The sequence below is a fragment of the Mastacembelus armatus genome, chromosome 12, assembly GCF_900324485.2.
Source record: "Mastacembelus armatus chromosome 12, fMasArm1.2, whole genome shotgun sequence".
NCBI classification, from domain to species: domain Eukaryota; kingdom Metazoa; phylum Chordata; class Actinopteri; order Synbranchiformes; family Mastacembelidae; genus Mastacembelus; species Mastacembelus armatus.
This window is the reverse complement of record NC_046644.1, coordinates 3,673,929-3,692,495: the sequence shown is the minus strand read 5'-3', so window position 1 is coordinate 3,692,495 and position 18,567 is coordinate 3,673,929. Positions and strand designations below refer to the sequence as shown.

General features: G+C 40.9%; 2 protein-coding genes across 7 annotated transcripts in view; both read right to left on the bottom strand.

The window, feature by feature from the left end:
* The window catches only part of shroom3 (shroom family member 3), a 66,806-nt gene extending 64,299 nt beyond the window's left edge, over positions 1 to 2,507 (bottom strand). For 2 of the 3 annotated variants that reach the window (XM_026297998.2, XM_026298000.2), the window contains exon 1: positions 1,916 to 2,506. In XM_026297998.2, coding sequence (XP_026153783.1) covers positions 1,916 to 2,068 — 153 coding nt within the window. In that variant the 5' untranslated portion in view covers positions 2,069 to 2,506. Of the gene's footprint in view, positions 1 to 1,915 lie in introns of all 3 variants that reach the window. The other variant, XM_026297999.2, reaches the window with a different exon arrangement.
* Positions 2,508 to 4,913: 2,406 nt separating this feature from the next.
* Positions 4,914 to 15,994, bottom strand: LOC113124163 (uncharacterized). 4 transcript variants are annotated; one of them, XM_026296640.1, is made up of 9 exons: positions 15,868 to 15,994; positions 14,987 to 15,106; positions 14,843 to 14,910; positions 14,563 to 14,767; positions 14,339 to 14,452; positions 12,779 to 13,345; positions 11,814 to 11,930; positions 8,587 to 9,134; positions 4,914 to 6,730 (listed from the first exon to the last, which is right to left on the bottom strand). In XM_026296640.1, the coding sequence occupies exons 1-9, from the start codon at positions 15,962 to 15,964 to the stop codon at positions 6,566 to 6,568; spliced, it is 2,001 nt and encodes a 666-aa protein (XP_026152425.1). In that variant the 5' UTR covers positions 15,965 to 15,994; the 3' UTR covers positions 4,914 to 6,565. The 4 variants fall into 4 exon arrangements, with proteins under 4 accessions (XP_026152425.1, XP_026152424.1, XP_026152426.1 ...); XM_026296642.1 differs by adding an exon at positions 8,436 to 8,455 and having other exon boundaries at positions 6,681 to 6,730; positions 14,563 to 14,910; XM_026296639.1 differs by having other exon boundaries at positions 14,563 to 14,910.
* Between the last annotated feature and the right edge of the window lie 2,573 nt (positions 15,995 to 18,567).

Sequence of the window (18,567 nt, the reverse complement as noted above, 5' to 3'; positions counted from 1 at the left end):
CCAAAATATGCATTTTCAAATGTCTCTACATTTGTTTTAGTCCTAATAATAACACAAAAGTGTTGTGTTGTCATAAATGTGAGCTGTAACCTATGCTGATGTGAAAGAAATTAAATCTCTCACAGCTGTGAAAGGAAAACAGTTCAAATGTAAACCATTTCACAGCTCCACTGAACAGTGCACATGCTTGGACTATTTTCCTCTTTCAGGAATAAATATACCCAAATAAGGCCCACAGAATCACACACTTACTGTGTGTGTGTGAGTGGTTCTCAGTAATTTTGAAATTCATTATCCTGCAGATATCCAAACAAAGAGGCTCAACCCATTCATTCCGTGACTAAAACAACATATATCATCTAATCAATAAAGACTGTGATTTGGGAAAATCCCTGACAACAGTGGGGGGCTACTCCAGAAAAAAACTATTTGGTTACTGACTTTCTTCAGAGGGCTGCACAGGGACTTAGTGGTTAGCACTGTTGCCTCACAGCAAGAAGGTTCCTGGTTTGAAACCCATCAGGGGCTTCTCTGTGTGGAGTTTGCACGTTCTCCCTGTGCTTGTGTGGGTTTTCTCCAGGTACTCTGGTTTCCTCCCACAGTCCAAAAACATGTATGTCAGGTTGATTGGTGACTCTAAATTGCCCATAGGAGTGAGTGTGAGTGTGTGAGGTTGTTTGTCTCTATGTGGCCCTGTGATGGACTGGGGACCTGTCCAGGGTGTACCCCTGCCTTTCACCCAAAGAGAGCTGGGATAGGCTCCAGCAGATCCCTGTGACCCTGGTTAAGGATTGAGTGGGTATAGATATGGATGGATGGAAGGATGGCCTTTCTTCAGAGAAGTGCAGTGATTCCTCAAATGAAGCAATATCTACTACTGACCCCTCATCACGTTTTTTTAAATACAATTTCATCCTTCTGTCTCAGCATTCTCTAATACAAGCAAAGTGCTTAGTCCACAGTATGACACAACATCAAAATTGTGATTTAAAGGCATATTCTAGCAAATTCCAGGAAAAACAAAAACAAACACTCAGTATCAAAGTAACAGGCAAAAATATCCACAACAGCTTTAAGAACAAAGATCAAAGATAAAAAAAATCATTACTGTTCATTTTCCATATCTATAGTATCTTGGCAAACTAAAACAGCATGAAAAATCAGTCTGTCAGCTCACTGTCATTTCACATCTCCCCACAATCAATTAATTTTCATTCTAAATTGCAAATGTATTTAGTTTCAGTTAATTAATGTTCATTTTCGTTAGACGCCTACAAATTTAAACTGCCTGCATTAATCTGTTTCCGCCTGTGCTTGTTATAGTGATGCCTGACACTAAGATGACCTGTCTGCTCTCCAGTGAGGTTGGATGAATATTGTTCATTACACACACTTAAGCAGTTTTTCACCCATTAGCAGGGGCAAGTTACATCTTCAGTATTTTTTCTGATGATGCAGATGTCTATACTCAGCTTGGATTGATAAAATATATTTTTGTGGTAAAAATCACAAAATGAATATACTAGTAATACTAATCTATAGACATGACGTAGAACAAAATATTGACAGAAACATGTTTCTGAATAATGAATAAAAAAAATTAAAAAGCACCTTTTCTTGACAATACTTATAGTAACTAGTTGAATGTAAATAGTTTAACAAACAGCTTATTGTCGCTCAATTGAGCACTTTTACATGACGGCATTTTTACAAGCACGAGTCTAGTTAATCAAGAAGGAGGTTATTTGATATTAGGTAACACGATGACACTGTACCGAAGTATCACACTTCTGGACTGATACTGTAGCTGTACTGTAGTCTGTAATGTAAGTCTGCAGTAGGTCAGATGTGACAGTTGAAACATTAACGCATGTCATGGTTAACACAAATAATACGATGCTGAGACATAGCCTACCTTGGAGATGATTAGGGGCTCTCCGTGCTCCAGGCCGCCTTGCAGCGTGAAACCCCACGGCGCTCCTCCCTGCAGCCGGGCCTCCAGCAGCACCCAGCCGCTTCCCCTTCCTCCGCCCGCTGCCTGCTGCAGCCCCGCCCTGCCGCTCTCCATGCCCGATACAGGGAGCGCTCACTTCGGGCCCCTGTGTCTTCAGCCCGGCTGCGGCCCGGCGGAGTAAGAAAGGGAACTGAAGAAAACGCTCTCACTTTCATGAGCTACTTTTCTTCATTTACTTACAGATCCTAGTTAAGAAAAAGTAAAGCAGGATGTGTCCGAGCAACGAACTGCGTTTCCTGCAGAGTGCATTCCTGAAGCGCAGAGAGCGAGTGGTCCTCCCTTCTGACACTCTCCAACACCCAGAAACTGCCCACTGGACTCCGGGCACAAGCTTTAAAAGTTTACTGAGAGGAGAAAGTGATAAACCCTAATCCTAACATCCACGACGAACGAAGGCCTGGTCTGCTCACACAGAAATCCTAACCTCCTCTCTCTCCCACTCTCTCCCAGTCTCCGATAAATCAGTTTAGCATCACAATAGGATTTACTGCGACTCAGTGAGCGAAGAGAATAGACAGAGAGGTGGAGTGAGGGAGAGTGAGGGAGGGTGAGAGAGACAGGGAGACAGGGGGCGCAGGAGAGGAGAGAGAGGTGAGCAAGGAAAGATTAAAAAAATGTAAGAAAGAGAGAGAATAGAGAAACTCCCTACAAAAAGAAAGAGGTGGACCAAATAGAGGGCTCTAGGGTGCCGCCCCATCCCCTGCCCACCAGGGAAACTTTAAAAATTATTTATTTGTTAAATAAAAATAATTAAAAGTAATTAATATTACCATTTCATGTATGTGTGGAAAAAATTCTCCCACAGAATTGCAGTGAAAAAGCACAATTTATATAGCAATATATAGCAGTATTCCCTAAACAGATTAAATTGACCTGTATCCTTAAATATGTGTGTGTGTGTGTATATTATATTATTTGATACATTGTTTTTGTATATTTTGCCTTTGTGTAATGGCCATACATTTCAATGTAGACATTAAATAACTGCTGAACATTTCCAAGACCATGAGCTATGTTATTGCCCTGCAGTTCTTCTTTAATTGTGCTGGGCTGTGTGTAGGCTACTACCAAGGAGGTAGACTGACAAACTGGCAACTTGACTGGTGAAGGTCTGGGGCTTTTATGGCGGTAGAGAATCTGGTGATTGAGCACCTCCTCGCCTGGCACACCTGCAGACAATAGACTTATAATACACAGACACGGAAGGAGAGGGGAGGAGACACACAAGGGAAAAGGAGCGGGGCAGCGCTGCCGCCTCATGACACATAGTGATATAAAGTGAAACATAATAACCACAGAGGTAAAAAAATCTACACACAAAATGACAAGGAGAGAAATTGGACAAGAGGCACAAAACAACTCCAAACGACAATGCAAAAGCACAATATATGCAAAACAACTACATTACATTACTACAGTATAAAAGCATAAACCTAAAAATCCAACACATGACAAGCACATGCAAAAAGTGCTACAAAGAGGATTTACTGCACCAGAAATGTTCCAGGATGGTAGGGGAGTGACTGTTTTGGATGGGCAGCAACAATCTATCTGCCCTTAGGTGTAAATTTAGGAGTCTTCTTCTTCTTTTCCTTTCGGCTGCTCCCTTCAGGGGTCAGCACAGTGAATCATCCGCCTCCATTTAACCCTATCCTCTGTATCCTCCTCACCCACACCAACTATCCTCATGTCCTCCTTCACTACATCCAAGAACCTCCTCTTTGGTCTTCCTCTAGGCCTCCTTCCTGGCAGCTCTAACCTCAGCATCCTTTTACCAATGTATTCACTGTCCCTCCTCTGAACATGTCCAAACCATCTCAATCTGGCTAAGTACATCAGAGGGACAGCTCATGATAGATGTTTTGGAGAAAAAGCCAGGTTTAGGAGTAATTCATTGTATTTTAAGGATCATAAGAAGTGCTGGGCAGTATGACAAAAATTTGTATCTCGGTATTTTTTAAAATTATCCCAAATTCATGGCCTATGATGGCATGTTTTTTTTTCCATGCATGACTGGGTGTTCACATTTTTTGTTTGAGTGAGGACATACTGTAGTAGATTGAAATACAATGGTCTATTTTACTGTCATGATGAGTGAATATTGTAGAAAAATATTTGAACCCTGAACCTGAACCTGTCTTTCTCAACAGTATTAAGTGGGACCAGTACAGTACAGCAGGGTAGGGGAGCTACCTGAACCAACCCTAACTATAAGCTTTGTTAAAAAGGAAGGTTTTAAGCCTTGAAAGTACAGAAAGTATCTTCTCCTCTATGATGGAATATTTGTTTCATTGTGGAAAACAAGTTTAATTTCACAGTTGTAATTTGAAGAGGGACATGGGACTGTGATTTGATATTTATAATTGATATTGATTATTTGATATTATTTGATGAGCTCTGCAGCAGTAGGTGTGACACTGCTTCTATTCACACTGGAAAGAGATTAAACTGGTTGACCTGACATTTACCTGTATTAGGAAGTACAAGTAAAAGCTTTGGGCACTAGAGACAGGACATTTGAAAGTTGCTGGAATGAAAGGGTTTGAATGATATAAGGCATTTTAACAAATGTCACAGAAAGTCAGGTACAGTTTTGCCTGGAGCGCAGGCTGATGGATGGGTAAATTTGTTAAAGAAACTTAAAAGACTGTTTAGTCTAAGATTGTATTGTACTAACAAAAGATCAGGGACACGCAAGTAGGTGGTTTCTGAGTTGAGCTTTTGTTTCATTAAAGGAAACAGAAATACTGTACAGCTGTGTAAAGTGTTTTCCTTTGAGGGTTAGCGCTGAGGAAGAGCACAGCAGAGTACAGTGATCAGAGTCTACCACCTAGAGGTAGAGCAGAAAAGTACAATCAAAAAATACTGCAGTAAAGAAAATGCGCACACTAGGGGGAGTTATTAACTTTACTTAAGATTTACTACTTCGAAAACTTGATTTAGGCTTTACAGAAAGAAAACGTAAATTTCTGCAGGTCCTTAAGCTTATACATGCACAATTCATTTAATCATACAAAGTCTAAATATAAGAAGACATCTTTCTGCACCTATACCATCACTGTCTCATTCTGATAAGGCACTATGTGTAAGCAACAGTGAGTGAATACAAATTAGTCTTATAAAAAAGTGCAATTCAAAAAACAACCATAGCTAGGGCTATTGACTCAAAAATTTTGGTTTAACCAAAACCTAAATATTCAATTCTGAATATGAACAGATTTAAAACTCTTTATATGCATAGACCTTTTAAAGACCACTTTCATGTCCATAAAACTTCAAATGTTTTAGCAGCTGAAAGTGAGAGAAATTGTTACAAGCTGATAATAAAACAACAATTAAATATAACATTTTCAGATTTCTAATACAATATTTAAAAGACAATAGACAATAACATCATAGCCAGATTAAATAATAAAGCACATTTAAATGTCATGACATTTTTACACTATGACAGTTCCTAGTGCAGGCAGTTGCAACAGTTTTGGTGATAATATAGATGTTCCCTCCTGAATGCTAAAAGTAGAACAAATCAAGAAAGTCTGTTCGACTGTCCTTTCTGAATTTTAGCGTGCCAAAAACAAAAGTGACAAAAGTGACTTTTTACAGTTAAAGACTTCAAGTTTAAAAAGCCATATTCTGTAAGCACTCAAATTACGCTTTAACAGAAGCGTAAAAAGTTTAGGACTGTTCAGTTATACTGCACACCACAGCAAGTCTTCTCCACGCCATTATGTATTAACTAAAATGGTTCACTACTCTTCCTTCAGTTTTCTTAGCCTTTGTTAGGCCCAAATGTTAAAGGGTAATTTTCTACTGCAAAAGGGACCTTTCTGTCTGGAGTTTGTGTGGGTTTTCTCCAGGTACTCTGGTTTCCTCCAACAGTCCAAAAACATGTATGTCAGGTTGATTGGTGACTCTAAATTGCCCATAGGAGTGAGTGTGAGTGTGTGAGGTTGTTTGTCTCTATGTGGCCCTGTGATGGACTGGTGACCTGTCCAGGGTGGACCCCTGGCTTTCACCCAAAGAGAGCTGGGATAGGCTCCAGCTGATCCCTGTGAATTAGGAATACGCGGGGGTATAGATGTATAATGAATAAATGACTAAATCAAACACACTGAAACTGAACCATCTCTGCTAGAGAGCTTTGAAGCACTGAATAAATGAAGCCTATATTATAGAATATATAAAACCTGTGGGACAGGGTTGGACAGATGATAGATTCCATAATTCTTCCACAGTACTGAGCCAATTAAGTCTGTGTAACTCTATGCGTAGTGACAGACGCTAGTTAGAATTAAAAAAGAACCCACAAAATTAAGAAAAAAATAAGATATGAAAACACCACTGGCAAGATTTGGCACTACAATTGAAAACCTCACTGAAATATTACAGAGTAACATTGTTTGTTTTGCTTAGTTTGAAGAAACTGAAAGGGTTCACTGAGAGATAAGTTGAGAAAAGGAAAATTGCTTAAGATATGTATTATAATAAAATAATGACTAAAATAAAATATAGAAACTTCCTTTGTGGTAACTCTTTTAGTGGTGTGCATTAACATGTATGCATACAACACGGTACACTGCCCAGAATGAATGTGTCATGAACAGTCATCCCAATATAGAGCATGTGTAATAAGATCCAACCATACCATGAGCTGGGAAGATCAGTGTGTACAGTATAAGCCCACTGAGGGTTTAAGCACCAGTCCCAGTGAGTCTAAAAACAAGAACAGAGGGAGGAAATTAGACAATTTCTGACCCACAAATTTTGGCTGAGGATGTTCCACTTTGGCACTATGTAACACAAAGGTCGTTCCCATTGACAGGACACTCTACAGTTTAGGATGCTGTAGGATAATGTTTGAAAAAAACAGAGGCGGAAGTAAAAGCAGCAAAATAATCTGTAGGATTGATGTTGCAAAGGGTAAAGCTAATTGTAAAGAAGAAACAGAGATGTAGAGCAATAGATGGGGTCCTGCCTCCTTTATATGGTGTCTCTGTGCCTACAACTCTCCTCCAAATGCTGCCTCTGAGAGTAGCCAGCCAGGGTCAAAAAGGGATGGCGAAGTTCAATCAATTTACCCTGGCCTCTTCTCTGTGAATAACCCCTGCAACATCTAAAAAAAACAAACAAAACAACAAAAAAAACATTTCTCCCAGAAAAACTCTGGCTCCCCTGGCTTCTTATGATTATTGCTGCAGGAGCTAAGACAATAGAAGGGAAGTGCACCAAATGCCACTGATGACATGGTGCTCAAGCACAGGCTAGGGGGTGTTCCAGAGGTGCTTTCTACAGTATGGGCCAGTTAGATGAACTAAGGAGACTGTGGAGGAGGTACCAGATCCTCAAAAGACTGGTGGTGAGAGAAGTGTCATAGCAATGCAACAATTACTTACTGGGGCCTCTACAGGCATTGCAAAAGCAGTCAACACCTTTATATCAGAAAGGCCTCTTAGCAACCAATGTATTTAAAAATGTTGTTAACATTAAGGTGCTACATTTGGCAAGTTAACATTCCAGGATGTAAAACAGCATTGCTAACTAATATTATTAGCATTCTGAACAAATGTATGGAGTCACATTCAACTATTCATGTAATTTAGATTTCTTGTTGAAATTGGAACATTGCCTTTCTGTAAAATACTGTGGTTAATAGGTGATGTTACCCAAGCTAGTATTAGTGATATGTCAGTATACAAGAAGGTAGATTAGTATACTGTTAACATGGCTAAACTGTATTTATAACACAAAGTTTGGAAGTTAATCTGTGTTTGACAATGCAAAACTGAAGCAGGCGTAATGTGTCTGAGGTGGTGTAAAAATTAACTGCAAAGCTACTTTCATCCAACCAGTTTTCAGTTTTGATCCAGTGACATTCTTTACAGGTGCCAGTTTACGTACCTGGTAGCTCCATCTGACTAAGTTTGAGGCCAAGAGCAACAAGCCAGGTTTCAATCCAAATGTAGTGCAAAAGTCTTACTGACTTTTGCACTACATTGGGAAAATAAAATTGGGGATTAATGTTCATTTACATTCATCACCACATTGACTCAAACACTGGAAAATAATGTATGATAGATAAATTACATTAAATTGAGAAGGTTACAGTCTCCTCATTAGTCCACAGATCCAATTTTTTGTCTGTTACTATTCTGCACATGTATGTCACAATTTTCATTGTGCTTGCATTTATGTGACCAACATTTCCACCACTGCAACATTTCACGCTTTCTGAAAACTGAAAACATGTATACTGTATAAACAAATGGACAAAAATGCAGGTACAGGAAGTTAAAAAGGAAGTTAAAAAGCACTAAGTTTGAATTGTTGAATCATTGTTTGAATCATTGTTGGTTTGTGATTTCTTGAAAACTATGGAGTAATAATTAATCCTTAAAACAAAATTATATCAGCTACTTACGGTGTGTGGGAATTTTACAACTGTGAACAAAATGACATTTGGTTAGTGATGTTATCATAGACCAGCCTAAGCTCTAAGCTCTAGTGAAACACTAAACCTCCTCTAATACGCTGTGGATTGTCTCAATTATCATTTTCTTCAATTTTCTTACTTTGTCTGGTGGGGTCTCATTCAGACACTCCTCAATGTACTTCAGGAAACCAGCATGTGGTGACACTGTTTGGCTTTGACACATCTTTGTTAAGAAATCCAGCATCTCACTCATGGTGGGTGGTGCCTGGTGGTTTGCACGTTTACGTCCTGACACTCTGCTATTGGTATGAGACAAGGATGTTGAAGGAGATGGGGAGGAAGAAGGGGAGGAGTACCGAGAGTCTGGGGGAGTAGGTGAGGGTGGGGCCTCGAGAATCTGTTCTGAGATTTTCAGTTTGGTGGGGGTGTAAGCAGGGATGTGCAGGGAGGAGTGAGAGGTTTGGCTGCTGAGGTGGAAGAGGCTGGATTCCTGCGGTGCGTGAAAGGGGAGGGCTTCAGGTTGGTCTTCTTCATCACAGGAGTCGCAGAGGAACATTAGTTCTCGGTAGTGTTTCCACTTTGGGAGGTAAAAGTCCTCTGAGCCGCACGTTCTGTTTGAGCTTACCGCCTTGTGCTCACGTTGGAAGATGGTTCGTAAGTTCCTGAACTTTGTCTTTATGTCTTCCACTGACGAATGAAAAACAACAAAAAGCTGTGAATCTCAACAGATAAAACCACTATGAGCTTCTTCTTTTCCTTTCAGCTGCTCCCTTCAGGGGTCAACACAGAGAATCATCTGCTTCCATTTAACCCTATCCTCTGTATCCTCCTCACCCACACCAACTATCCTCATGTCCTCCTTCACTACATCCAAGAACCTCCTCTTTGATCTTCCTCTATAGGCCTCCTTCCTGGCAGCTCTAACCTCAGCATCCTTTTACCAATGTATTCACTGTCCCTCCTCTGAACATGTCCAAACCATCTCAATCTGGCTTCCCTGGCTTTTTCTCCAAAACATCTAACATGAGCTGTCCCTCTGATGTACTCATTCCTGATCCTATCCATCCTCGTCACTCCCAGAGAGAACCTCAACATCTTCAGCTCTGCTACCTCCAGCTCTGCCTCCTGTCTTTTTCTCAGTGCCACTGTCTCTAAACCAGACAACATTGCTGGTCTCACCACTGTCTTGTCCACCTTTCCTTTCATTCCTCCACCTGTTCCAACCTGCTTGCACACGTCTCTTCACTTCTTTTCCACACTCTCCGTTGCTCTGGACTGTTGACCCTAGGTACTTAAAATCCTCCACCTTCTTCACCTCTACTCCCTGTAACCTCACCGTTCTACTTGAGTCCCTCTCATTTACACACATGTATCTGCAAACATCATGGTCCACAGAGATTCCTGTCTAACCTCATCTGTCAGCCTGTCCATCACCACAGCAAACAAGAAGGGGCTCAAAGCCAATCCTTGGTGCAGTCCCACCTCCACCTTGAACTCCTCTGTCACCCTTACAGCACACCTCACCACTGTCTTACAGCTCTCATACATGTCCTGCACCACTCAAACATACTTCTCTGCCACTCCAGACTTCCTCATACAAAAACACAGCTCCTCTCTCAGCACCCTGTCATACTTTTTCCAAGTCTACAAAGACACAATGCAGCTCCTTCTGGCCTTCTCTGTACTTCTCCATCAGCATTCTCAAAGCGAATATTGCATCTGTGGTTCTCATTCTTGGCATGAAACCATACTGCTGCTCACAAATGCTCACTTCTGACCTCAGCCTAGCCTCCGATACTCTTTCCCATAACTTCATTGTGTGACTCATCAGCTTTAATCCTCTGTAGTTTCCACAACTCTGCACGTCTCCCTTGTTCTTAAAGATGGGCACCAGTACACTTCTCCTCCATTCCTCAGGCATCCTCTCACTCTCCAAGATCTTGTGAAGTAGCCCAGTCAAAAACTCTACTGCCACCTCTCCTAAACACTTCCATACTTCCACAGGTATGTCGTCAGGACCAACTGCCTTTCCACTCTTCATCCTCTTCAACGCCTTCCTCACTTCATCCTTACTGATCTTTGCTACTTCCTGCTCCACAGTCCTCATTCATCAACTCTTCAAAGTATTCCTTCCATCTTTCCATCACACTTGTGGCACCTGTCAACACATTTCCATCCCTGTCCTTGATCACCCTAACCTGCTGCACATCCTTCCCATCTCTCTCTCTACAAATCCACCTCTCCCTCCTTAGTGTCCAACCTATCATACAAATCCTCATATGCCCTTTGTTTGGCCTTTGCCACCTCTACCTTCACCTTACGCTGCATCTCCCTGTACTCCTGACTGTTCTCTTCTGTCCTCTCAGTGTCCCACTTCTTCTTAGCTAACCTTTTCCTCTTAACACACTCCTGAACTTCCTCATTCCACCACCAAGTCTCCTTATCTGCTTTCCTCTTTCCAGATGACACACCAAGTACCCTCCTACCTGTCTCCCTGATCACTTTAGCTGTAGTTGTCCAGTCATCTGGAAGAACCTCCTGACCTCCCAGAGCCTGTTTCAGCTCCTCCCTGAAAGCCACACAACACTCTTTCTTTTTCAACTTCCACCACTTGGTCCTCTGCTCTGCCCTTGTCCTCTTCATCTTCCTCACCACCAGAGTCATACTACCTTTCAGGTTATAACATCTGCACAAGATGTAATCAACTTGTGTGCTCCTGCCTCCACTCTTATATGTCACCCTATGCTCCTCCCTTTTCTGGAAAAATGTGTTCACTACAACCATTTCCATCCTTTTTGTGAAGTCTACCACCATCTGTCCTTCTGCATTCCTGTCCTGCATACTAAACTTACCCATCACTTCCTCATCACCTCTGTTTCCCTCACTAACATGTCCGTTGAAGCCACCACTACGGATACCCTGAATCACTTCATCCATCTCCCTCCAGAGTTTCCCCTTCTCTTCTAACTCACATCCTACCTGTGGGGCATAATCACTGAAAACATTCAACATCACACCTTCAACTTCCAGCTTCAGACTCATCACCCTATCTGACACTCTCTTCACCTCCAGAACATTCCTATCAAAATCCTCCTTCAGGATAACTCCTACTCCATTCCTCTTTCCATCCACACCATGATAAAACAGCTAGATAAAACCACTATGAGCAAATACTGTGAATGAATATTTAGTTGAAATCACAGGTTAATTTGAGCTTGTATCATCCAACTGATTAATGAGGTGTTCAGAGGGTGCCTGTTTTTTTTGTTTACTCTGGTGCTGCCTCAGCTAGTTCAAGGGACATTTCTTCTGCTATCAATGTTTCCTGCCATAACAACACAACAACCCTAACACCATCAATGTTACCTGTAAATGGGATTGGCTCATTGCCAGACAAGAGGCTCCTCAGCGTCTCCAGCAGGCTCTGTCTCAACAGGCGGTTCCTGTAGCTCTCTGACTTGTGGTTCCACAGACAGCTGTGCTCTAGAAAAAAGACACCAATCCTCAGATTAACACAAAAATAAAAACACATATATGCAATTAAATCCTCTTCCTGAAATATTCCTCTGATGTGACTTCCAGTGGCTTTACATAACACCATTAACTTTAGGAACCTATTCCAAAATTGTCACAACATGACATGCAACAATATTGTGATATATTGATGATATTTTTTTTTTGTATGAAACAGCAGCAACTACATGGATGAAATTGAGCATATGCTACTGACAGGCCTCTTCAGGATTTAGGTTGGCTTAAACAACAACTGATCAAACACCTTGTACGTTAGCTTTACATTAAGGTATGGTCAACATGAGTTTTAACAATTTGGAAAGAGTATAAGCTAACGGCAAAGTCAGTCAGCTCAAGATATGTTAGGAAAAAGTAAAGGTAAAAGCTAAGAAGACACATGTTTTACCCAATATGGTCTCAGTTGAGTTGAAAGTATTTTAATAGTTGATTTTGACCAGCTGGACTCAGTTGACTAAGGTTTGATCACAGTTTTGTTTTTAAAAAGAAAAGCATGGAGCCACAACTCTGTCTGTCTGTTCCCCTTCTCCATTCTGTAAATCCACTGCCTGTCATACAAGCTAAACACAATAGCTGGATTCATATAACTGAACATGAGAGCTGCAATTACATTATTACAATTAAACTGTTATATTTTTTATTTTATTTTTCATTATCCTTACACACAGTAAAAATTGACAGTTCTTCCTATGCTGAGGAAAAAGTCACAAAATCTGGCCAGTTCTTCCCACACAGTCCTACTTTTAACCAAACCTAACAGCTACATTAATCACTTCAACCTCATCAATGATGCCACCTACCAGAGTAAAAAGATATGAGCTGCCGAATTTTGGCCTCAGTCCAGCGGCTGCAGGGGTCTGTGCTCTGTCTGCTCTCTGACTGGCAGGATACAGAGACATTCATAGAGTAGGGGTTTGTAGAAGTTTTGGTGTCCACTGGTGAAGTAGATGGAGAAGCAAGCAGTGAGGAAGGGCTTATTAGTTTGAGACTATCTGGAGATGCAGAGAGGAAGGTCTGGTGGGCAGCACTGGTGTTGGCTTCGGTGTCGTTCTGACTGGAGTTGGGGGAACCAGAGGTTTTATTGAACTTGGCAGTACTGGCTTGGGCGGAGCTGGAGGAAAAGTTGCTGAGGGTAGAGGAAGGTGTTTGATTTCCATGTTCCACATTTTTGTCTTCTTGTGGCATCAGTATCTGTATGTCATCCAAGCTTTCATCTTCGTCACAGGACTCGCAGAGAAAGAGCAGCTGCTGGTAGTGTTTCCATTTAGGCACATAGAGTTTGTTGGACGCCTTGCTGCCCTGGACTGCTTTATATTCACGGTTAAAAACTGTCCGAAGGTTTTTGAACTTGCACTTTATGTCTTCAACTGCAAAATAGCACCAAGGAATCACATTACACAAGCCCATGCATGCTTTTATCTGTTAGATTCTAGTTAGTGGTGTATTGTTTCACCATTACCATAAACTAACCTACATTAAACAAAATAACCGTATTATCACTGTGTAATGTGAAAGTGTCAGTGACAAACAATGATTTCATTGTCTAAAACTCTTAAGGTGATCTTTAGACTCTTAACACGTTTAGTTTTGTTACAGCAGGTTTTATATCATTTCACATCTGGTTCAATCTCAGTGATGATATCTATCCTGTTTCCAGCAACAGTAGGCAGTCTTTTTTAGCAAACAACCTCAAATATACCCACTGTACACTACCTGCCTCACACTAAACAGCAGAAAAACTATGTAATTATGTAGTGACGAAACTGACACATAGAGCAGCTAAAACTGTAATGAATACTGGACTGGCTTGCACATGACTATAATGCAGGTTGCTGGGTGCAGTCTGTGAGCAGAGGTTTTTATTTTATGTATTTGTATGATAGTGCTCACAGGAAGCTGCGCACAAATTCACTGTCCGGCTGTTATTCATATTTCCAGCTAGCTCCACCAAAAAGAAAAAAAACATGGCTGCTTTCTGTTTGCATACAGATTACAAATATTAAACAACCAAGATACAACTAGTGGTATATTTTAAAATTAATAGAGGTGTATTTTTGTACTCAGAGAGTACATCTGTATCTATCCAAAATGTTGTATTTAATAATAATGTAATATAAAAAAACACTACTTTTACATGAGTAGTGATCACACCATACATGAGCTTACCAAAATTTAATAGCTCATAGAATATGGAACATGTAATAAAAATGCTAGTCCAACTTTAAATATCACTCCTATATTGTCCAGCTCCATGTGTGTCTTGAACTTCCAAGCTCCAACAGGATTTAAAAATTAAACCATGGCATGGAGGGTGTGTTAAGGATGTGGGCATAGAAATTAATAGAACCTGTGATATTTACCAGAGAAAGACACTGCGTGGTCAGACAGCTGATCCCTCAGACTTTCCAGCAGTCTCAGTCTGAGGTGACGGTTGTTGTGGTTTTCAGACTTCTTGTTCCACAGACAGCTGTGCTCTGTGCACATCAACACACAACAATTCCTATTAGCTATGAAACTCTGTCATGCGGAGAGTCCAAATTATAATCAGGTTTGTCTTTAAAGCTGTAACCACTGTTTTGCTTACCGGCATAGAAAGCTATTAGGACACGCTCTCTGTCTTCAGTCCAGTAACATTTAACCATCATGCTGGAGGGGACACAAGCGGAGGAGGCGGTCGAGAAGGAGCTGATCTGTCCTGGAGATATAAGGACAGGCTGGTTCTCCTCCTGTGGAATTGTTAGCGGTGATAGCCGTGGATCATCGTCACCAACATTCTGATCCCAGCAGCCCTGAAGGAACATCAGTTGCTGGTAGTGCTTCCACTGCGGCACGAACACGTCATCTGGCCTGTCCACCTTGCTTACCTTTACCATTTTGTACTGACGCTGAAAGGTGGTACGGAGGTTCTTGAACTTATTCTTAATGTCTTCCACTGCAAAGAAAAACAGTAGAAGTTCAAGATTAGATTTTTTTTATTTGAATGTTACTGGATCTGCCCGCAGCCTTACCAGTGAAATGAACAGGTGGGGGATGAGCTGACAGAAAGATTCTTAGGTGTTCAAGGGTTTTCCATCGCAGCTGTCGGTTCTTGTAACTCTCTGACTTGTGGTTCCACAGACAACTGTGCTCTGAGAAATTGAAACAAACCAGACCAATGTCTTTAAATTAAATAAAAAATTGAAAAAAAAACGCCCAGTCAAATAAACTAAACTACTACATATTCTGACTAATAATACAATTTTCAAATGCAGTTTCTAATTTAGTACATGATGAACTATACTGATGATGCTCTTATTGCATGTGTTGCAGTATTTGTTTGACATCTTCCTATGTGGAAGAACCATTAGAAGCCATTAATCATTACTAAGTAGGCAGCTTGTGGATTACACTCATTCAGAACAAGTATCACCTAAATGTGTGTCAACAAATGAGAATATTAAACTCATTCAGTGTGCTGTAACAATGAAAAATGAATATTGCTGTCATCCTGAAATCTACTTAATCAACGTCATTGGTACAGAGTAACAACGAAATGATAAATAAAACTGAATTCTTGTGGATTTTCAAACAAACTAAAAGCCAAAGTGATTGTGATGATGAGTCAAAGAGCAAAAGCACGTTTCATGGTGCTGAAGATGATGGTGATGACGGAGCTGAACATGTTACTACGACTTACTACCCCTATATTTAGAAACCCTACAAACCTAGCTTATTTCATCCCTTCATACAATATATTTTAAACAATGCAAAAAGCTTTTCCTGACCATTTTCAGAATAACAGCTAACTTGGCTTCAGCTGCTAATCGCCATTGCTCTTATCGGTCTGAATCGCTCACACTAATAGCGAATTGGGAAATGAAGAGTTGCTGTTTTAAGGTAGTTGACTTACTGGAGAAAAACGCTATAAGCGCTCTCTCTTTCTCCTCCGTCCAGTATCTCTCCGGTGTTAGGGTAAATGGAGACACCTCCATATTTGTTGTTCCCATTTGATCCTTCTTTCACGGCTGTGAGGTCACGTGACTCAGAAGGCAGGATCTAATTTGAGGATCTGCTGACTATTCCTTAACAGTAACCAAGATTGCCCAGCAGATGTCACTGTCTTTCTTTCTTTCGTCTTGTACATCTTTCATTCTTGCTGACACTCTTTTGTCACACATCACACCTGACACTTTCCTCCACCCGTTCCAACCTGCTTGCACACGTCTCTTCACTTCTTTTCCACACTCTCCGTTGCTCTGGACTGTTGACCCTATAGGTACTTAAAATCCTCCACCTTCTTCACCTCTACTCCCTGTAACCTCACCGTTCTACTTGAGTCCCTCTCATTTACACACATGTACTCTGTTTTACTGCGGCTAACCTTCATTCCTCTCCTTTCCAGATCAAACCTCCGCCTCTCTAGATTTTCCTCCACCTGCTCCCTGCTCTCACTACAGATGACAATGTCATCTGCAAACATCATGGTCCACAGAGATTCCTGTCTAACCTCATCTGTCAGCCTGTCCATCACCACAGCAAACAAGAAGGGGCTCAAAGCCGATCCTTGGTGCAGTCCCACCTCCACCTTGAACTCCTCTGTCACCCTTACAGCACACCTCACCACTGTCTTACAGCTCTCATACATGTCCTGCACCACTCGAACATACTTCTCTGCCACTCCAGACTTCCTCATACAAAACCACAGCTCCTCTCTTGGCACCCTGTCATACGCTTTTTCCAAATCTACAAGGACACAATGCAGCTCCTTCTGGCCTTCTCTGTACTTCTCCATCAGCATTCTCAAAGCAAATATCGCATCTGTGGTTCTCATTCTTGGCATGAAACCATACTGCTGCTCACAAATGCTCACTTCTGACCTCAGCCTAGCCTCCACCCTAACATGCTGCACATCCTTCCCATCTCTGTCTCTCTGCCTCACCAACCTGTACAAATCCACCTCTCCCTCCCTAGTGTCCAATCTATCATACAAATCCTCATACGCCCTTTGTTTGGCCTTTGCCACCTCTACCTTCACCTTACGCTGCATCTCCCTGTACTCCTGTCTGTTCTCTTCTGTCCTCACAGTGTCCGTTGTGCCGAAAAAAGCACCCTGCCGTGAAACGCACCCTCGTAGCGGGAACGTGCATTTCAAGATAGTCGCCTTATAACTAAACCAAACTAACTATAGCCATCTCTGTCATTAGCGTTATCATTCTACATCACATTTTGTTCTCATTAAAGTTCATATAAAACTATAATGTGTACTGTAATATATTGTTTAGTAGAAGAGTGCTGTCCTCAGCATGTTTTGATTACTTCAGCCTACAAAAGAAGTTTTTAAAGTGGCATGTTGATATACTGTCACAATGTAACAGCATTAATAATATAAAACATTAGTATTTTGTATTTGTCCTAGACAGGCATTGAACCACCCATGGAAAATGTTGAGAGTATGTGTTGTGTCCAGCTGTAGGGGCCACCAGAGCATGAGCATTTATTCTGCCTGAAATTTAGAGACCAAGCAGAAACACAAATGCCTTTCATATGCGCTGAAAGGTTGGTTTAAGACTGTCTCCTGCTCATAGGTGATGTTTGTAGAATTTTTTTTGTAACTGACACATTGTACCTTGCCTTTAATACAGAGCCTTCTATAGCAACATATTTTACAGTACATGGGACTTAAATGAGCATTTTATTGATTTAGAATATGTGTTAAGAATAAGACCACTATCTGTTCTGAGGATATTTCTTGGATTGTATATTTGTATCAGTTAACATCTTATCTGATATTTCATCAGGGCATTTCCCCAAGGACTGTCCTAAGTGCAGGCCAGATCAATAATCTCCCAGCCCACCCCCATAGTGGGCCAAAGCCATCCAAATATTCTGTGTAAACTAAAACTTGTCCATCTGTGCCATGGTTACTGGTTTTGTCCAGGAGCTGTGTAAAAAAAAAGTAGATTACAGATTCAGGACCTCATTATAACATATGCAAACCTGCAAAATCTTATGTCACTGTTCAAAATGTTTATTTAATTTGTTTCTTAAAATATCCACTTGAAAGACTAGAGAAAGATTCATATTTTTATGGTTGTGTTTAACAGCAACCACTTGTTATAGGTCCGGGAAATAGTCTTGTTTTCAGATATAAAGTCAACACTGAAGCCCCTGACAGAACTTGTTTGCCCACCGTTTTCTTAACCCTCACCTTGGTTATGTAGCACAGACCTAACCTCATATGAGACACAACTGGTGTCACAGTCTGTACTTTGTATGCTAACCATTTTTGAATTTACTATTCATCAACCAGCCCTCCTCTTCAAAGACGAAGGAGGTTGTGCGTAAAATGATAGTAAGTTAGGGAAAGAATAGAAATATTTAATTCATTATTGTACTGTTGATTTTTATTGATTTTTAATACTTTTACTGATTTAAACACATTTATTGTTTAGCTTTTGCTTCTGCTAAACTAAGTACAACATCTGCAGTTAAAGTAAAAGCTTCCTTGCTTTAATTGTAATTTTAATTTTCTTTAGCCTCTAGTCCATAGCCTCTCCTCGTTGATGTTAAAGAAATAGATTGCATGTGACTGGGTCAGGCCAGCAATAGA

Bases quoted from the DNA above. Each gene is read 5' to 3' on its own strand.
- LOC113124163 (XM_026296639.1), bottom strand. From the start codon at position 15,964: ATGGGAACAACAAATATGGAGGTGTCTCCATTTACCCTAACACCGGAG. The intron at 13,346-14,338 runs GTAAATATCACA...GCTATTTTGCAG, and splicing joins CCACGCAGTGTCTTTCTCTG to TTGAAGACATAAAGTGCAAG. The intron at 9,135-11,813 runs GTAACATTGATG...TTCATTCGTCAG, and splicing joins TGAGCCAATCCCATTTACAG to TGGAAGACATAAAGACAAAG.